This window comes from Mercenaria mercenaria, chromosome 6, assembly GCF_021730395.1.
Source record: "Mercenaria mercenaria strain notata chromosome 6, MADL_Memer_1, whole genome shotgun sequence".
Taxonomy (NCBI): Eukaryota; Metazoa; Mollusca; class Bivalvia; order Venerida; family Veneridae; genus Mercenaria; species Mercenaria mercenaria.
Window position 1 is genome coordinate 58,827,366 of NC_069366.1, and position 20,902 is coordinate 58,848,267.

The 20,902-nt window shown below is 36.5% G+C and overlaps 1 protein-coding gene across 3 annotated transcripts in view; it reads right to left on the reverse strand.

Moving 5' to 3' along the window:
• Window positions 1–20,902, reverse strand: part of LOC123548783 (uncharacterized) — a 60,118-nt gene that overhangs the window by 34,093 nt on the left and 5,123 nt on the right. For 2 of the 3 annotated variants that reach the window (XR_008371377.1, XM_053546046.1), the window contains exons 2-5: window positions 15,001–15,235; window positions 10,447–10,682; window positions 6,010–6,062; window positions 2,941–2,970 (exon numbers count right to left, since the gene is read on the reverse strand). Coding sequence is in view for 2 of the 3 variants with exons in the window: in XM_053546046.1 (XP_053402021.1) it covers window positions 2,941–2,970; window positions 6,010–6,062; window positions 10,447–10,682; window positions 15,001–15,232 (551 nt within the window). In the remaining variant the exon portion in view is untranslated. The remainder of the gene's footprint in view (window positions 1–2,940; window positions 2,971–6,009; window positions 6,063–10,446; window positions 10,683–15,000; window positions 15,236–20,902) is intronic. The other variant, XM_053546047.1, reaches the window with a different exon arrangement.

The following is a 20,902-nucleotide window of genomic DNA, read 5'->3' on the forward strand; positions in this document are numbered from 1 at the left end:
GTAACATGCTTGACTGTCAATCCAGAGGTCTGGGGTTCAAATCCAGGTCCAGGCACTGGAAATTGAGATGCTCTTGAGTGTCTCCCACCTAACTTAAGAGGCCTGCACTGGTTCTTCCCAGGAAAGATGGCTTCATGTGTATCGGTGCTATACACCGGGCACATTAAAGAACCAGACTGTCTATTCACAAAGAGCTAGGCTAAGTTAGCCTGACAAGTCTGTATCTTAAAAGTTCTCTCTATCTGTTCTGGGGGCTTTGTCTCACTCTGTCCCTCTGGTCAGATCGCTCTGTGTACTAGTAGAGGATGAGGGGAACAATTTTGTTAAAATACAAAGCAGACTTACAGAATCTGATGTGTAAACTTGCATTATGATCCAAAAGATTTACTTTGGAGTTTCAATTCAACGAATACATACATTTTAGAAATATTGAAAGAAAAGTCATTTAATTAGGCACATTTTCAAAATGCAAAAATGAAGAAAAAAATGTCAAAACAAAATCAGTGTTACGGGACCTGGTAAGTGAGCTTGTCTTACTGATTCTTCTATGTTTTAAAGTTCCAGTACCTTCACAGCTGTCAGAGCTATTCAGGGAAAAGACAATGTTTCACATTTTCTCAGTCCAAAAGAGGAATGACTTTATAAAACTAAAATGCAGTTATGGGACTTAATGTTTAAATCTGCATCGACAGGTTGCAGAAATATTGCAGGAAATGTAAATTTTGGGACATTTTCTTAGTGCAAAAAAAAAAAGGGAAATAATTTTGTCAAAATAAAAAACAATGATACAAGACCTGATGTGCCAACTTATCTTGCAATCCTGAAGATCCTAAAAATCTTTTAAAAGTTTAAAAAGATTTCTGTATGTGTTCAAAAGATGTTCCAGCAAAACAAGCTGAAAGAGGAGGGGCAGGATGAAGTGATTCAAATACTGTAAACCTAGAAATGTTCGCGGATACTATGTTTCGCGTTTTTCAAAACATGGACATTTTCGTGGATATAAATATTCGTGGAATCATATCCATCGCGAATCCCGTGAAAATGAAGTCGCAAGTGAACATATTTAGTATACTAAGGTAACTATCACGGCATAGTTGCATTGATAGTATTCTTGAAAACATTCAGTTTTTGTACCCTTTAATTATAAATGTATCCCAATCATTTTCATCCATATCAACGGTTATAATTATTATTATTATACCAGATTTATATCGCGCCCTTTTCATGATAAACACGTCCAAAGGCACTTTACATATAGCAAACGCAGTCACACATGGCGTGAAATTCATCCTCTACTAGTACAGACACGGAGCGATCTTACCAGAGGAACAGAGTGAGATAAAGGCCCCAGAACAGACAGAGAGAAATCCTTTTCAGATACAGACTTGTTCACCCTCCCCCCCCCCCCCCCCCCCGCCACCACTCCGTCCCGATTATTGACAGTCAGTAAATTGCTGTTATTACACTATCATTTGTTTGCCATTTAAAGCAGTATCTTTTATTAGGTGATTAAACCACACTTAGCAGAAACAGACACAATATTTTACTTACAAATAATATATCGCATTGGCTGCTGACTACAAATTACATGTATATGTCGTTCGATAGATGCATATTGTTTCTGTTTTTATCCCCTGTTTGCCTGATGGATCGATACTGTAAAGGCTGCTACATCATACAGAAATAACTTGTCAATCAATTGAGTTAATGTGGATTTTTGCACTCATTTTATACAGTTATGGTACTAGAATTTGAGTTATTTATATCCAGGTATGTGTAAGTACAGAACCATTTTATAGAGATCTATTTAAGCTGAAGCTAGAATCTTTCGTGTTTTTGTTAGATCGCGGCTATTTAATTTCAAAGAAATATACTACCCGCGAAAGGGGCTAATTTAAAAAGCGCAAAAACATTTCTAGGTTTACAGTATATTCCTACCCCTCTCAGGAGGAGTACAATACATGATGGAATTTTGTGATTTGCCCCATGAGCTTGCTAAACTCATAATACTGAAGGCCTGTGTGGAGTTTTGAAAGGATTTAGCCTTGTAGTTTCTGAGCAACATGCTTAAACACAAAACTTTGACAAAATTGTTCATGTTAACAAGAGGGCCATAGTGGTTCTAAGTTGCTTATCTTAATATATGTATAACACACTGAATCATGAATGGGAGTAACTATATTTAGTACAAAAAACATGAAGCAGGTCAAGTGCACCTACTTGAACATCTGATCTTATTCCCGACTTTTTTAATGTTTTAAAAATCATGATAAAAACCTTTCTCTGGAGGTAAATCCCTTAATAAATAGTAAGACTGGACAGAAAACTATTTGATCAATTACAAAACTATTGAATTAACTGCTTTTATTTCAATGAAAAGTAAAACAGAACAATGTAAGTTTAAACACAGTCATTAAAGTCAAATAACAGCATCATGTAATTATAACACATAAAATGATAAACACATAAACTAAACTAGAGGTGCTTTTGAGAAAAGCGCATGTCTCCCACAATTGCCTTATCATCTGAATAGTAAGTATGTCTTTATATACTGTTTACGTGTTGGAGTAAGCGGCCTATTGGTATTTACATGTTGGAGTAACCGGCCTACATCTGTGTATCGGTGGAGTAATCGGCCTAAATCTGTGTAATGGTTATGTAAGGGCCATAATTCCGAAGTGCCTAGGCCGATTTGGCTAGTTATTGATTTTGGCTGAGGACTTATTGGCAAACACATGTTGTTCAAGTTTGGTGAAGATCGGATGAGAAATGTTCGACTTAGAGCGCAGTCAAGCTTTGTGACAAACAGACACACACACATACAGACAGGAGTAAATCAATATGTCTCCCACACCACTGTGTGGTGAGAGACATAATTAGCAAGACCAATAAAAAATTCTCTTCAATAAAGCTGAACTATATCATGGAAACTATGTATACCTCTTGGTTACTTTTTTGTAAGAACCTGGTCTAAAACAAGCAATTTAAAACATCATAAAAAGTGATCTTTAGACCATACACTGGAAGATATTCAGTCCCACTGCCTTTTAAAACCCTTAACAAAGTACCCTTTTTTTCTCTGGGTAAAATTCACATTCTTCTTTAAAACCTGTATTTTTATATATATAACCTTTAAAATATGATGTATACTGTGAATTTATTAATATTCATGGGGGACTAATTTTTGTGGATTTTGTGGTTGAGTAAATCCACGAAATTTAATCCCAACGAACAAGTAAAATTCCCATTCATTTTATGTTCAAAAGTTGAATTCCATGAATTCATATCCCCACGAAATTGCAGTTTTGACCAAAACTACGAAATTTCATGCACAGAAATTAAATAATTTTACAGTAATTGTTTCAGTGAAATATCAAATTTGAATGCAAAACAAGAGGGCCATGATGGCCCTATATCGCTCACCTGTTATCATTGCACTTGAGGACAAGAAGGTCCTCAGTAAAAATATTTAAGTCCAAAGGACAGGAACAACAAAGGGAAGAAATTTAACCAAAAAGAAAAAACAATTCTTACAAGGTACAGATATGTCAAAATGCACCTAAAAATTGGAGGTACCATCCATGTTGTACCACAGAAAAGTGGTCTCGGTTTTTCCCGACGGCCAATAATAAAAAAGTTACTAAAAATAAGCTATTCATAGTAACGTAAAAGGGAAGTAATTAAAAAAAAAATATTGTAAGTGAACAAAAGAAGGATCTGCCAAATGAATCTGTTGACATAAATGAAATTTCAGATCAGTATCTTCATTAGTTACGGAGATATACCCATTTTAATTTGAAATAAAGGGAGGTAATTTGAAATAAAATCAGTCCATAGTTATCTACCCTGATTGTCTCAGTCCAACTAATGACAATTATGAAATTTCAAATAAGTCCTATAAGTACTTACTGATATAAATCCATTTTGATTACAATCAGGGGAGGTAATCAGATATAAATTAACTCTGGAACCTACGATTGGATCTGATTTGTCATGGAATCTAAGATTTATTGTTGTTGAAGATATTTTGGAAGTTTGTATCAAATAAAACCATAAATGAAGTCTCTATATGGCTGCAAAAGCCAAAACAGCCAATTTTGGACCTTTAAGGGGCCATAACTCTGGAACCCATGATGGAATTTGGCCAGTTCAAGAAAGGAACCAAGACCTTGTGGTGATACAAGTTGTGTGCAAGTTTGGTTAAAATCAAATCATAAATGAAGCTGCTATTGTGCAGACAAGGTCAAAATAGCTAATTTTTGGCCCTTTAAGGGGCCATAACTCTTGAACCCATTACGGGATCTAGCCGGTTCAAGACAGGAATTGAGATCTTATGGTGACACAAGTTTTGTGCAAGTTTGATTAAATTCAAATCATAAATGAAGCTGCTATTGCGCAGACAAGGTCAAAATAGCTCATTTTGGCCCTTTCAGGGGCCATAACTCTAGAACCAATAAAGGAAGCTGGCCAGTTCAAGAAAGGAACCAAGATCTTATGGTGATACAAGCTGTGTGCAAGTTTGGTTAAAATCAAATCATAAATGAAGCTGCTATTGTGCAGACAAGGTCAAAATATCTAATTCTTGCCCTTTAAGGGGCCATAACTCTGGAACCCATAATGGAATCTGGCCAGTTCAAGAAAGGAACCAAGATCTTATGGTGATACAAGTTGTGTGCCAGTTTGGTAAAAATCAAATCATAAATAAAGTTGCTATTGTACAGACAAGGTCAAAATAGCTAATTTTGGCCCTTTCAGGGGCCATAACTCTGAAACCCATAATGGGATCTGGCCAGTTCAAGAAAGGAACCGAGATCTTAGGGTGATACAAGTTGTGTGCAAGTTTGGTTAAAATAAAATCATAAAGTCGACAGACGACGGACGAAGGATGATCACAAAAGCTCACCTTGTCACTATGTGACAGGTGAGCTAAAAAACAAGAGGGTCATTGACCCTAAAGCGCTCACCTGTGTACAAGTTAGGTTTCTTTTACGTTAGCCTATATTATATACATATCACACACACTTTTGAACCTAGGGCAATAATTTGAACAATTATGGTAGACATTACAAATCTGATATCACACGCTAAATATCAAGGCTCTAGCTATTATTGATTCAGAGAAGAAAAGTGACCACGCCCCCTGGCAGCCATGTTTTTTGACGAATCGGAATAATTTGAACAATCTTGGTAGAGGGTCACACAAGGACCATTTGTGTAAAATTATTTTAAAATCCGGCTAGTAGTTTCACACAAGAAGATTTTTAAAGTTACCACTATATACATATAGGGAAAAGTGACCACGCCCTCTGGTGGCCATGTTTTTGAACAAATCAAAATAATTTGAACACTCTTGGTAGAGGGTCACACAAGGAACATTTGTGTGAAATTATTTTAAAATTGGGCCAGCAGTTTCACACAAGAAGATTTTTGAAGTTTCCACTATATACATATAGGGAAAAGTGACCACGCCCTCTGGCGGCCATGTTTTTAGACAAATCAAAATAATTTGAACACTCTTGGTAGAAGGTCACACAAGGACCATTTGTGTGAAATTATTTCAAAATCGGACCGTCGGTTTAGGAGATGTCGTTAGAAGTTTTTTTCTATTTATAATTTTTAGCTTTGGCAGCCCCTATGTGCCAGCAAGAGGAACCGTTTGAAAAACTTTGGTAGAGGCCATACAAGGAACATCATGGCCAAGTTTCATCAAAATCCACAAATGCTGACAACGGACAACTTGACGGACAGACGGACGCATGCACAATGCCGGACACAGCGTGATCACAATATCTCACCATGAGCACTTTGTGCTCAGGTGAGCTAAAAAGTAGCTAGAGGCAGGTTTTTTTTACATGGTTAGGTTAATACATTCGTAATTAATTGATTACACCAAAGCCATTTATGAAAATTCTATTTACTATAGCCTTACACAGCAGAATATTGCACTGAAACAATTAGTAGCAACACATTATGCTGTTAGAATACATGTATGCACAAAAATGTTCCTACCTTCCCTGCCTGGAGAAAGAAGACGACATATCCCCTAGACCTGAATCGTCACTCTGTAATTAATAAATGTTTGTAAAAATGTCTTGTCTCAACCAATGATCACACAAAGTACTTAAAATCCAGTATCCCAGTGTCTATAGGGCATTGGTGCCCCCACTTCCTATCATTGTACATTTACATGCAACTTGTTTGATATTATTGTTTGGGGACACCTGGGGTTTGTGAGGAAACACAAAATGAAAGAAACTGAGAGTACAAAAAATCTGGGGGGGGGGGGGGGGGGTTAAATCAGGTGATTTGTTGCTGAATAAAATTACTATGAAGTTTCATGACACTGTGTCAAACACTTTTTTGAGATGCATGTGACACAAACGTTTAAGATTTTTAATGCATATGTATCTATATCAAGGGCCATAATTCTGGTTTTGCAGAGTAAAACCCAAAACAAAATCCAAGCTGCACAAATCCACATGCTTAATAATATTCCTATATGGTTTCATAACTCTAGGTTAAAAAATTTTGTGATATATGCAACAAAAACTTTCAAGCTCTTAATGCATACTGTGTAAAAAGTCATGGGCCATAACTCTGGTCTGACAGAATGAAAACACAACATATTATGGTGAACAACTTCACATGCTGTATCACAATCCTGGACAGTTTCAGGATGCTTTGTCCAATACTTTTTGAGACATGTTTGACACATTTTTTTTTTTACTAAGTCAAGGGCCACAACTCTCCGCTGACTTAGTAAAACCCCCAGTGAACAACTGCACATGATGAATAACAATCCTATGAGGTGTGATGACTCTTGGCCAAATACTTAAGATATACATGACACAAATTCGGATGGTCAGACATCTGGACAGACAGACCAGGGTAAATCTAAGTACCTGCCACCAAAAACACCTTAAGCAAAAAAGAAAATATAATGTCATAATGCTAAAGACATTAAGCATTTTGTTAAACATTAAAAGCCAAAAACAAAAGCTGAAGGTACAGTTTAAAACTAAACACTGATCAAAGTATAATTATCTACTGTCACAGGAGTGATGAATTAAACCCCCACAATACGGCCTTGTCACAGAAGTAAGCCAATGTCAAAGTTGAACCTAAAAATCAACAGGGGTCATCTGCTGGTCATGATCAACCTCCCATTTAAGTTTCAAGATCCTAGGCCCAAGCGTTCTCATGTTATCGTCTGGAAACGATTTAACTGTTCCAGGTCACTGTGACGACCTTTGATCTACTGACATCAAAATCAATAGGGGTCATTTTCTGGTCATGCCCAACATCCCTATCAACTTTCATGATCCTAGGCCCAAACGTTCTCAAGTTATCATCTGGAAACCGTTTAACTGTTCTGGGTCACTGTGACCTTGACCTACTGACCTAAAAGTAAAGTCGAACTTGACCCATATTTTATGATGTTACACATGTGTACCAAAATTTACGATCCTAGGCCCAAGTATTCTCAAGTTATCATCCGGATCCAGATCATTGCTACCTTGACATTTGACCTACTGATCTCAAAGTCGAAAGTGACTTCTATTTTATAATGTTACACCTGTGTGCCAAGAATTATATAAATCTGTCAAGCCTTTCATGAGTTATTGTCCGGAAACCATGAAAACCAACCGACCGACTGATGACAAGCTCACTCCTATATACACCCCCACCCCACAAACTTCTTTTTGTGGGGGTATAAAAATGCTAAAGTCATTTTGAAAAATTTTTGCCCCCTGTGACAATGAGCCATTAGTCTTGTTAGTTTGCATTTAGCCTGTTCTGACTGCTTGTAACGTTATTTTTTACTGACACAGTGTACTCGATGTGTTTAAGGGGGAAAACTTGAAATGAAATGTGTGAGATTTACTAGTAGAAAGCTAGCTTCCACTTTGTACGCCATTGCTCACTTGTTGTGCATAAACAGTTTGCAACTGAGCTTTGAAGTAAAATTTTTCTGAAAGATTATTTAGTTGCCCCAAAGACGGCCACTCTGTGATAAGGAAATATTAATTTAAAAAAAAATTGTGGATCTGGCTAAAATTCTGATTTTCACCGTGCTAATGAATCATTGTCACAGGGGCAAAAAAATTCAAAATGACTTTTTGGCACTTTTTTTCTGAGAACATTATCATTGTAATATATCTGGACCCATATTGTATTCTAGTCAGGTATGTTACTTCCAGCTGTGGCCCAAAGGGCAACAATCAATGTCAAGTACATTATATCTTGACATACCACCTCAATGACTCAAACATGTAAGCAAATTAAAATATAACAGCTCCATACAAGTTACAGCATTAACATGATCAGACATGACCAATGACCCCTAAGTATGATCTTGGCTTTTGAGACATATCTTTTGGTAACACTTTGTTTCACCAAGACAATAATATTATTAAACTAGATGCTCAAGGGCAACATGTTGAGCCCGCCAGCTGTCAAAAGGACCGGGAGTTGCACACGAAACTCTGTCTCACTGAGACAAACATTTGTGCCAAATAAAACTGTTGTGCCAGGTTATTTTATAATCCCACATTCAATGACGAAGATATTGTTCAGACAAAAAAACAAGGTCAATTATAGCCATATTTGACCTTTAAACTCCAAGTGTGACCTTAACCTTTAAGATATTGAACGGGTATTGCGCGGGACACGCCATCTCATGGTGGTGAACAATTGTGCCAAGTTATTTCAAAAGCCCACAATCAATGACAAAGTTATTGTCCAGACAAGGTCAATTATAGCCATATTTGACCTTTAAACTCCAAGTGTGACCTTAACCTTTAAGATATTGACACGGGTATTGCGTGGGACACGCCACCTCATGGTGGTGAACAATTGTGCCAAGTTATTTTAAAATCCCACAATCAATGACAAAGTTATTGTCCGGACAAGGTCAATTATAGCCATATTTGACCTTTAAACTCCAAGTGTGACCTTGACCTTTAAGATATTGACACGGGTGTTGCGCGCGACACACGGTCTCATGGTGGTGAACAATTGTCCCCAAGTTATTTTAAAATCCCACAATCAATGACAAACTTACGGTCCGGACAAAGAAATCAGGACAGACGCACTGACGCACACACCCACATACACCTAACAGCCATTTGGACAACTATGTCTTCGCTCCCTTACGGGCATGACAATAAAAAGATTGCTCAAAAAATGTTAATGCCTAGTCAAAGTTTTATATGACCTTCAACTCCCCAGTGTGACCTTGACCTCTGAGATAGGGGCAGGTGGTTTGCAAGGGATCCTCCAGCTTGGAATGAACTTTGACTTTAAGTGTGACCTTAACATGTGAGACAGAGGCCTGGACTTTGTGGGACACTACCTGTATTATATGATCAACTGACTTAAGCAGTTAATTTACCTTTTTTACCTTGACTGGCTGCTTAACATAGGTATGACTGTATTCAGATAGAATATTTACATTTATATAGACTATTTTAGCGAATCGAAGTGCTAGAGTATAAACATGTTTAAATATGGTATGATCCGATAAATCAAAGGCCATTACTCTCAATCAAATGGTTAAGATTTGGCCTAAAATAAAAGCAATTTATAACCTAAAGGTCATTTACATAGTGTAAAATCTTTAAAGATTTCTTAAAAAATGTGGATGCTTTGAGGTAAACAAGATCGCTCACCCGAGTTACACCGCTTGCCTGAACAGTAAAAGTTTCTACTAAATAAATATGGGCGGGTAATGGTGTATGTCGTGGGGGGGTTGTAAAAAGTTGAGGGAATGACAGCTTTGGATACATAGAGATAATATCAAACAAGAAGATTTTTTAAAGTTTCCACTGCATATGTACATGGAAAAGTGACCACGCCATCTAGCGGCCATGATTTTTAACAATCATAATAATCTTAACAACTTGGTAGAGGGTCACACAAGGATTATTTGTGTGAAATTATTTTAAAAGAGTTTTGAAGTTTCCTCTATACATATAGGAAAAATTGACCACGCCCTGTAACAGCTGTTTTTGACAAATCAAAATAATTTGAACAATCTTGGTAGAGGGTCACATATGTGAAATTATTTCAGATTCAGACTAGCAGTATAGGAGATGGTTTCAGAGAAGATGCTGTTTGAAGAGTGGACAGACGCCGATGGTGAGTGATCACAATAGCTCAATCAAGCATCTAATGACAACACCAGTCTTCCAATAATCCTAAAAGCTCATCATTAGCACTTCCTGCTCAGGTGAGGCAAAAAACAAACTTAAAATCTTAAAACAGCAAAACAAAATCAAATAATTAGCACCATTGGGTAGAATTTACAAAATGGACTCGACACAAACACACTTCTCTATTACCGTCGATAAAAGTCAATAAATGAAACATCCAACACCAAAAAGCACCAAAATATGTATGCTACTACCATCACCAAGTCTATTTTAAGTCTAGATATTTTCTCACCACTTGTGACAGTAGACGTGTTTGACGCAGCATGGATGTTGGGGGTTTAGAATTTTGCTGTGATCCCTCCAAGTCAGCTAGAGCTTCACTGATTAACAAATTTGCTTTCATCTCAGCTGGTTTGTCTGTCATAGAAATGTCATCTTCTCTTTTGACTTTGGTCTGGCTTTCAACAACATCTTCTTTGGGTTTAACAGGTGCTACGTCACTCAAGCCACTGTTCCCATCCTGAGATCCTACGGAAATAGAAAAGGTAATGTTGGTTCATACTAAACTTACAAGAAAATATAAAACAATTTTTTTTCAACAACTGTTCCAAGGACAATATCCTTTTTCTTCAAGGATTACCCACTACCAAAACAAGAAATATCTCACTATAAGTTAAAATGAAAGAAATTTTTCTGTATCTCACATAAATACAACTACTGTGAAATCACTATTATTCGTGGGGGATTAATTTTCGTGGATTTCGTGGTTCAGCACAACCACAAAATTAAGCCCCTACGAACAAATTATGCCCATGATAATGTAAATTGTACTCAATGTCACCAAAAAAGACACCATAGCTGTCCGATTATGTCCATGGTCATGTGCATGCGGCAGTACTGACCTGCAGCTTTTGTGTAGTTTATGGAGGCTCTATCAACGGTAAACATAGGTATGCGTCGGAACAAAACCGACTATTTCATTCAGACATTTACCCGTGGTTTGTTTACGATATGCTTGTCAAAGTAAAAGTAGATATTAACTAGAACTGTCACAGGAGTGACTCATACCCCCACCATACGGTCTTGTCACAGAAGAATGGCAACCATAAGAAATCTTAAAAATACTTTGGAGTACTTCATCCTGGGCTTCCACATATAAGTAATACTAGTATAATACTAGTAAAGTAATACTAGTAAATATATTAAATCTCTAATATTAGAGATACACTAAAAGTGAATTTAAAAAAGTGTCTTACCGACCCATGTTACCACAGAAAAATGTTTTTACTTTTTACATAGGACTTATAATAAAAAAGTTAGAAAAATACCTAAAATATTGAAAATCTAAAAATAGGATTTCTAAAAATAGACTAATTACTGGAATTTAAGGGGAAGAAACTCAGTACAAAAGTTAAAAAAAGGTTACTTCCCTTTGGCTCTAAGCCAATCAGAATGAGATATAGTGAAAATACATCAAAATTAACCTTAAATTCTAGGTAAAAGGGGACACAATTCAAGAAAAATTAGTGTCAGAGTTATGCACCTTGTGTCACATGATGTGGGTGATGAGGTGGAACATCTGTTTTAAGTCTGAATCAAATCCATTCAGTAGTAACTGAGATATAGTGAAAATACAACAAAATTAACCTTAAATTCTAAGTAAAAAGGGACATAATTCATGAAAAATTGGTGTCAGAGTTATGCACCTTGTGTCACATGATGTGGGTGATGAGGTGGAACATCTATTTTTAGTTTGAATCAAATCCATTTTGTAATAATTGAGATATAGTGAAAATACATCAAAATCAACCTTAAATTTAAAGTAAAAGGGGACATAATTCATAAAAAATATTATGTCAGAGTTAAGCACCTTATGTCACATCATCTGGGTGATGAGGTGGAACAACTATTTTAAGTTTTAATCAAATCCATTTAGTAATAACTGAGATATAGTGAAAATACAACAAAATTAACCTTAAATTCTAAGTAAAAAGGGACATAATTCATGAAAACTTGGTGTCAGAGTTATGCACCTTGTGTCACATGATGTGGGCACATGATGTGGGTGATGAGGTGGAACATCTATTTTAAGTTTGAATCAAATCCATTCAGTAGTAACTGAGATATAGTGAAAATACATCAAAATCAACCTTAAATTCTAAGTAAAAAGGGGCATAATTCATAAAAAAATGGTGTCAGAGTTATGCACCTTGTGTCACATGATGTGGGTGATGAGGTGGAACATCTATTTTAAGTTTGAATCAAATCCATTTAGTAATAACTGAGATATAGTGAAAATACAACAAAATTAACCTTAAATTCTAAGTAAAAGGGGACATAATTCATGAAAAATTGGTGTCAAGAGTTATGCACCTTGTGTCACATGATGTGGGTGATAAGGTGGAACATGTATTTTAAGTTTGAATCAAATCCATTTGGTAATAACTAAGATAATAGATTTCGGGACGCGACGGGACGGGACGCGACGGGACGCGACAAAACTGACTCCTATATACCCCCCTCAAACATGTTTGGTGGGGGTATAAAAATAGAAGTTTGACATAGTGTATGCTGCAGCTGTTATTTGAATTTTTCGGCCCCGCTCTGCAATGTTTATATTTACTGACTTGAGTCAACTACTACTACTTTGGGACTATAAGATATTATAAATTAATTCCTAGATTTGCATCCAATACATTATTACCCAATTCACAATACACGTTTTTCACAGGAAATAACACATGCACAAGTCCAACAGCTTGTAATTTTAGATGCAGACGCACATTCATTTTGCAAAAAAACAGTCGGATGAAGGTCTAGAAATCGTGTGCAAAAACATGTTTTTAGCAACATAAAATCAGTAAATCTATAATAGTTTTTTTTTTGTTTTTTTTTTATAAATTTGCAATACAATTACTAGTTCTTGTTTGAAACACAATCAAATGATCAATGTGATGAACTTTATATTTGTTTCGATTATGAAAGCTAATTGTGTAAGACTATATCCCAGATGCTACAGTTTTGACACTCTTTTAATTGACGTTGAATTTTCTTATTGAATATTTCACAGTTTCATTAAGTTTTGCAAATTAGGAGTCGTATGAAATTATAGATAACGCGGTCGTTAATTGGCACATGATCACTCGCTAATCTCCTGTGGCGTAGATTGCCAGAGCTCCAGATAAGCTTTTGGTGCAAATGGGTATTTACCCATCACTTTTTGTCTGAACTGGGTATTCGAAATTTGAACTGGGTAAAAATAATATCATTACCCAGCCTTTTCAGAAGTAATTGGGTATTTGCTAAAACCAACTGGGTATTTTACCAATCTCGCACTAACAATTGAGTAATTTTTGCTTAAAGTATACATGGTATATATCATTGAACAGGACTGACTAAGCAGCTAAGTACTTCAATGGTGCCCTTCAATGTTTAATACAAAAATGTATTTAAAATTGTAATGAATGTTCCATACTGCTGTTTTCTTTTTCACTTTTAATGAAGTCAGAGATCAGTTCATCCACAATATCCCGAACGATGTGGTCACCACAATGTGCATTCTCCCAAAAGATATCATCCAGTATTGGTGACACTACATCGTCAAAAACAGATAACTGTCATTGTTGAACAGCAAAATATCCCACTAATTAGTTTGTGCTGCAACAATGTTTATTCTTCAACTCTTTTACATTTTATTGGCGTAAAATTGTTTACAAAGTATCCAAATAACACCAATCAGCCGACTGAATGGTCCTGTGATTTTTCCGATAAATTGCAACCTGTTCTGCGGTAACGTATAACCAGTCAGTCAAATGTAGCGTTAAAGTCTCGTACCCATTCTAGTAATAAGGAAAATGCGATACGCAAGCTATTTTTTATGAATTGGGTATTAGGAATTTTACTTGCGTTTCATTACACACACTGTATGAATTCAATTGGGTTTTCTGCAATTTTAATTGCGTAAATACACAAATACGCAGCTTATCTGGAGCTCTGGACTGCAAATTCGGTAACCATGGTAGCGCTGTTTGACACGTGTAGGTTTCACATGTAAGAACAAAATGATATACTGGATCTAATTCTGTGGAAATTATAAAAACACAAGAAGCTACGCTCAATAAACACCTGAAGCCCCCAGTGGCATCCTTGTCGACAGATTTTGCACCTAAGTCCAAAACGAGGTCAAGGTCAAGGTCAAAATGAGGTCAGGTGTGCTATTGATACTAGACGAAACGGTCCCATTTGGTTAACCAAGAGATGGCCCATATAAAGCAACCTAAGTCCAAAATGAGGTCAAGGTCAAACTGAGGTCAGGTGATGTCTGAAGATGAGGAATGGTCACAGGTTACATCTGCCTTAGTATCAAGTCATTCTAGTAAGGGGTATTGATGCTAGACGAAACGGTCCCATTTGGTTAACCTCGTACGGATGAATGGACAGGATAATCATTATATGCCTCCCGCATCAGTAGATGCTGGGGGCATAAAAATTCAAAAATTGAAAATCCACGGATTTATGTCCCCACGAAACAGCCATTTTGGTCAAAACCACGAAATTTTGTGCCAACGAAAATAAATGATTTCACAGTATTTGACATTGGATGACTTTTTTAAGCACAGACTTACTGAAAACAGGAAACACTTAGAAAATGCATTTTGGTAATGTTTGCAAAAATTAGCTGGCAAATAAATTTTTGTTTATAAATTTGCAAAAGGCACTTGCCCAAAATTATGGCAATTAATTTCCTAAAAAAAATTGAATATTGGAAGCAAACTTGTAATTTTCTTGTGTGGCTGGAAATCAAAATGAATCATAAACACGTAAAATAAGGTGCCATTAAACTTACTATTTATCCTTGAGGATTTCAATGGGGCTGGTTTTTCAAGCTTTAAACAACGTAAGGCCCTCTTCCCGACAGTTCTGTTTTCTTTGTCATTTTTTTCTGGTGCAATCACTGCTTTTTCGGTGCTGGCTTCCTCTGTTACAACTGTACCAGGATCCTTGGTAAGGCCATTTTTCCTGGGAGCTGGCTTCGCTAAATTTAGGGCCCTACTCGCCTTTCTAAGTGGCTTTTCCATTTTCTGTTAAGAAAAAAAGTCCAATTCATAGTTTATCTATAGCATGTTATTTCTGATAAATGCAAAGTGTCATTAAGACAATATTCCTTGTTGAAAAAAAGAACAGTATCTTTTTCCAAGACTTTTGAAAATCAAAGACCTGACTGACCTACCATTTATTTCACAGCCTGATTGAAAATATATTCCAGACTTGTTCCAAATCTTTTCTTACAGATAAGTCAGTTTGACTGACAGACTTAGAAATTCACACTTACTTGTATGCCCAAGTTAGTATAATATCAGGTCCAGTCAAATAATTCTACAAACTGACTTGTCAAATTTGCAACCTCTGCTTTCAGAACAACAACAAATTTAATATCATGATAAGAAACTGCATCAACTGAAAGTGCAAAACCTGAAGAATAACAGATTGACCAATAGATTTACAAACTGATTAATTTATTGTTGGTAAGTTAAATATCAATAGCCCTTCCCCAAGCCTCCAGCAGTGTACCTAATGGCTTATCTGAAGCTAACATCTGGCATTTGTAAACCACACAGCCTCAGTGACATTAATCTGACAGGAACTACTAAATGTAATTATCTGATAAGTAATCCTATTTAATCCTTTGCATAGCCACAACTGCCTTGGTCAAAATGAGAAAATGTGACAAATGTGCATAAAAATTAATAAGCAATTTATAACATGCAGGCAATAAAATGCTCTAAGATCATATATCTCCCACAGTGCAGATTGTGGAAATGCTCACAATGCCTTTGATTAACCTTTAGCATGCAAGATAAATTGTCGTCTGCTGGAAATGTCGTCTGCTAAAATTGTAAAGTTCATTCAATTTGCTCCAAAATTGGAAGAAATATTGTCAGAGTAGCAAAAAGCTTGGAACCTGATCAGACGCCGATTTAATCGGCGTCTGATCTGGTTCCAAGCTGTTTGCAAAGGCTGTTAAATTCGCCTGCAGCAGGCTAAGGATTAAAATGTGGCTGCCACATTTTTCTGTTATGATAAAAATATATTAATTTTTTAGTACATCCTATTTTCAATAATACTTTTCTCTTATATTTCTCAAAGGTTTGAATATTGATTAACATAGAACATATTGAGTCCATTGTTTTTATTACCCTCCTGTATATTTCTATCTGTAAAAGTACATGTACAGTATAAAAAGTAGTGATTTGTCACCCATGTAGTTATGCAAAACGTCTACTTTATTATATGGACAGCTATTACATCTTACATCTGTTGTAAAATTCATGATTTACATTGACTATTTTCTCATTTATTTACATAAATTTTACAGAGATACCTTGTAATGTAATTAGATAAAATCATATCAAGATTGTTCTTTTGTTGATAAAACTGGCTTTATAAACCCTTTGTTGTTTGTAATGGTTGCCTTTTATACATCAAAATAAAATTTACAGGTCTGTAAAGCTTACAATTTTATCTTAAAAGCAGATGAAACAGCTTTCCACATAGATGTTATGCATAAATTTACATGGTTAGAAAAGCACTACTTTTAATATTGCACATGAACTGTTGTAGTTAGAGCAATAAAGGGAGGTAATAAAAACAATAGATTCAATAAAAACATTCTAGCATATTCAGCAATATTAAAATCTTTGACAAATGTTAAAGAAAGTAATTTAAATATCAACAAGAGCTGTCTCCATAGGATGACACATGCCCCCGATGGCACTTTGAATGAATAGTTATGGCCAATGTTAGAGTTTAGGACCTTTGACCTACGGACCTGGGTCTTTCGCGCGACACGTCGTCTTACTGTGGTACACATCCATGCCCAATATTTTTAAAATCCAAGCATGAATGACAAAGATATGGACCGGACACGCCCGTCAATGCACTATGTTGAAATATGACCTTTAACGTCTAAGTGTGACCTTGACCTTTGAGCTACGGACCTGGGTCTTGCGCACGACACGTCGTCTTACTGTGGTACACATTTATGCCAAGTTATTTGAAAATCCATCCATGGATGACAAAGATATGGACCGGACACGAATGCACTATCATGAAAAATGACCTTTAACGTCTAAGTGTGACCTTGACCTTTGAGCTACGGACCTGGGTCTTGCACGCGACACGTCGTCTTACTGTGGTACACATTCATGCCAAGTTATTTGAAAATCCATCCATGGATGACAAAGATATGGACCGGACACGCCCAACTATCATGAAAAATGACCTTTAACGTCTAAGTGTGACCTTGACCTTTGAGCTACGGACCTGGGTCTTTCGCGCGACACGTCGTCTTACTGTGGTACACATTCATGCCAAGTTTTTTGAAAATCCATCTATCGATGACAAAGATATGGACCGAACACGAAAATTGCGGACAGACTGACAGACCGACAGACTGACAGACGGTTCAAAAACTATATGCCTCCCTTCGGGTGCATAAAAATAGGATTTAACAAGAAATTGATGTATTTCATATTCATAACAGAAAATGTGGCAGCCACATTTTAAACAAGAGGGTCATGATGACCCTGGATCACTCACCTAAGTAATATGAGGTACATGTTTCAAATGTCAAACTGATGCTAAAATATTAAGAAAGTAGGTCACATTCATGGTCACTGAAAGTCAGTTTAAAGACTGGTGTGCAAAACTGTATTTGTCATCTAAATTTCAAGGCTCTATCTTAAAAAAACAAAAAAGTAGGTCAGTAGGTCAAGGTCAAAGGCAAGCGACCCCTTATTACTTTGGGTCTTCAGGTAATTATAATAAAACAGTCTAGGAAATATGATCAGAAAATTTTAAAGTATTTTTTCCTATATAACACATATAACAAGTGACCCTGGGGCAGGGCCTCTTTTCACCCCAGGTACAAGTATTGATAGGTTTCTTCTATGAAAGCTGTTACACACATTCTTTAACCTAGGGCAATAGTAAGACAGTACTACGGACCTGGGTCTTGCGCGCGCATGTCGTCTTACTGTGTCACACATTCATGCATAGTTATTTTAAAATCCATGCATGAATGACAAAGATATGGACTGGACACGCCCATCAATGCACTATCATAAAAAATGACCTTTAACGTCTAAGTGTGACCTTGACCTTTGAGCTACGGACATGGGTCTTGCGCGCGACACGTCGTCTTACTGTGGTACACATTCATGCCAAGTTATTTGAAAATCCATCCATCGATGACAAAGATATGGACCGGACACGCCCATCAATACACTATCCTTTAATGTCTAATTGTGACCTTGACCTTTGAGCTAGGGAACTGGGTCTTGCGCGCGACAAGTTGTCTTACGGTGGTACACATTCAAGCCAAGTTATTTGAAAATCCATCCATCGATGACAAAGATATGGACCGGACACGCCCATCAATGCACTATCCTTTAATGTCTAAGTGTGACCTTGACCTTTGAGCTACGGACCTGGGTCTTGCGCGCGACATGTTGTCTTACTGTGGTACACATTCATGCCAAGTTATTTGAAAATCCATCCATCGATGACAAAGATATGGACCGGACACGCCCATCAATGCACTATCCTTTAATGTCTAAGTGTGACCTTGACCTTTGAGCTATGGACCTGCGTCTTGCACGCGACACGTCGTCTTACTGTGGTACACATTCATGCCAAGTTATTTGAAAATCCATCAATCGATGACAAAGATATGGACCGGACACGAAAATTGCCGACAGACTGACAGACGGTTCAAAATCTATATGCCTCCCTTCGGGGGCATAAAAAAGATTTTTAAAGTGTGGTAGCTGATAACCTATTTTTAACCAAAAAGACCCATATGTTCAATGAACTGGAACCATTTGAATAACTTTGAAAAAGGAGTACCCAGAAACTGTTTGTGTAAATTTTCATCAAAATCCATTCAGTGATTTTGGAGATGTTGTTTAAAGAAATTGTTGATGAAAAGTGACAACGCCCTCTGGTGGCCATGTTTTTTAACGAATCGGAATAATTTGAACAATATTAGTAGAGGGTCACACAAGGACCATTTGTGCAGAATTATTTTAAAACCGGGCCAGCAGTTTCACACAAGAAGATTTTTTAAATTTACACTATATACATATAGGAAAAAGTGTACATGCCCTCTGGCAGCCATGTTTTTTGATAAATCGGAATACTTTGAACAATCTTGGTAGAGGGTCACGTAAGGACCATTTGTGTAAAATTATTTTAAAATTAGGCCAGCAGTTTCACACAAGAAATTTTTTTGAAGTTTCCACTATATACATATAGTGAAAAGTGGGTACGCCCTCTGGCGGCCACGTTTTTTGACCAATCAAAATAATCTGAACAGTCTTGGTAGGGTCACACAAGTACTATTTGTGTGAAATTATTTTAAAATTGGGCCAGCAGTTTCACACAAGATTTTTTTTAATTTCCACTATATACATATAGGGAAAAGTGACCATGCCCCCTGGTGGCCATGTTTTTTGACGAATCAGTATAATTTGAACAATCTTGGTAGAGGGTGACAGAAGGACCATAAATTTGTGTAAAATTATTTCAAAATCTGACAAGATTAAAAATGTGGTTCCAGTAAGATTTGAAAAACATGTAACTGGTATCTGAAGGTCTAATAAGACTAACAAGAGCTGTTCATAAGACAGCCAATGCTCAACTATTCAAATTCTTGTCCCAGATACAGGAATATTACGTTAAAATATCTTTAGAGTTTCAATCAAGTATCTGCATTAGTTTTGGAGATAGTAACTTGCATGCAAAACTTTAACCAGGATTTTCTAAGGCCAAAAGGGGACATAATTTGGCCAAAATACATGTCAGAGTTATGGGACTTAATGTTATAGTAACCTAGTTTATAACCCTGAGGACATTATGTGAAGTTTCAAATCAATATCTGCATTAGTTTTGGCGTAACTTGCATGCAAAACTTTAACCAGAAGTTGTTCAGTTCAAAAGGGGACATAATTTTGCAAAATACATGTCAGAGTTTTAGGACTTGATGCTATCACCTAGTTTTATAACCCAGAAAACACATGTGAAGTTTCAATTCAATATCTGCATTAGTCTTGGATATAGTAACTTGCATGCAAAAAGTTTAATCAGGAATTTCTAAGTCCAAAATGGGGCATAATTTGTCCAAAATACATGTAAGAGTTATGGGACTTGACCCAGTGAGGTTGGTAATTGACCTAGAAAAAGGAAAAGTAAGTTTCAAAGCTATATGCCTTTAAATGACAGCTATATTTACTTGCATGCAAAACTTTAACCAAGGTGTGACACCAACACAGATGCCAGGGTAAGGAGAGTAGCTCTGACTATAAGAACTAGATGTTTGTCCACAGGACACAGGTTCTCTCACGTCCTGTTACTGTACATGGTTTCGTGACTCTAGGTTAAATATTTTTTAAGATATATGCAACACAAACTCTTAAGGACTTCAGGTGTATTTTTTACTAAATCAAAGGCAGTAACTCTGGTCTAGAAAAGGAAAGTGTGGCTGGCGCCGGACGGTGAGTGGTCACAATAGCTCACCCTGTGCACTTTGTGCTCAGGTGAGCTAAAAACAGGTGCACAACTTCACATTTTAAATTACAATCTTTTAATATTTTATGACTCTAGGTTAAGTTCATTTTAAGATACATGGGACACAAACTTTTATGCCATTAATGCATATTTTTGACTATGTCAAGGGCCAGAACTCTGGT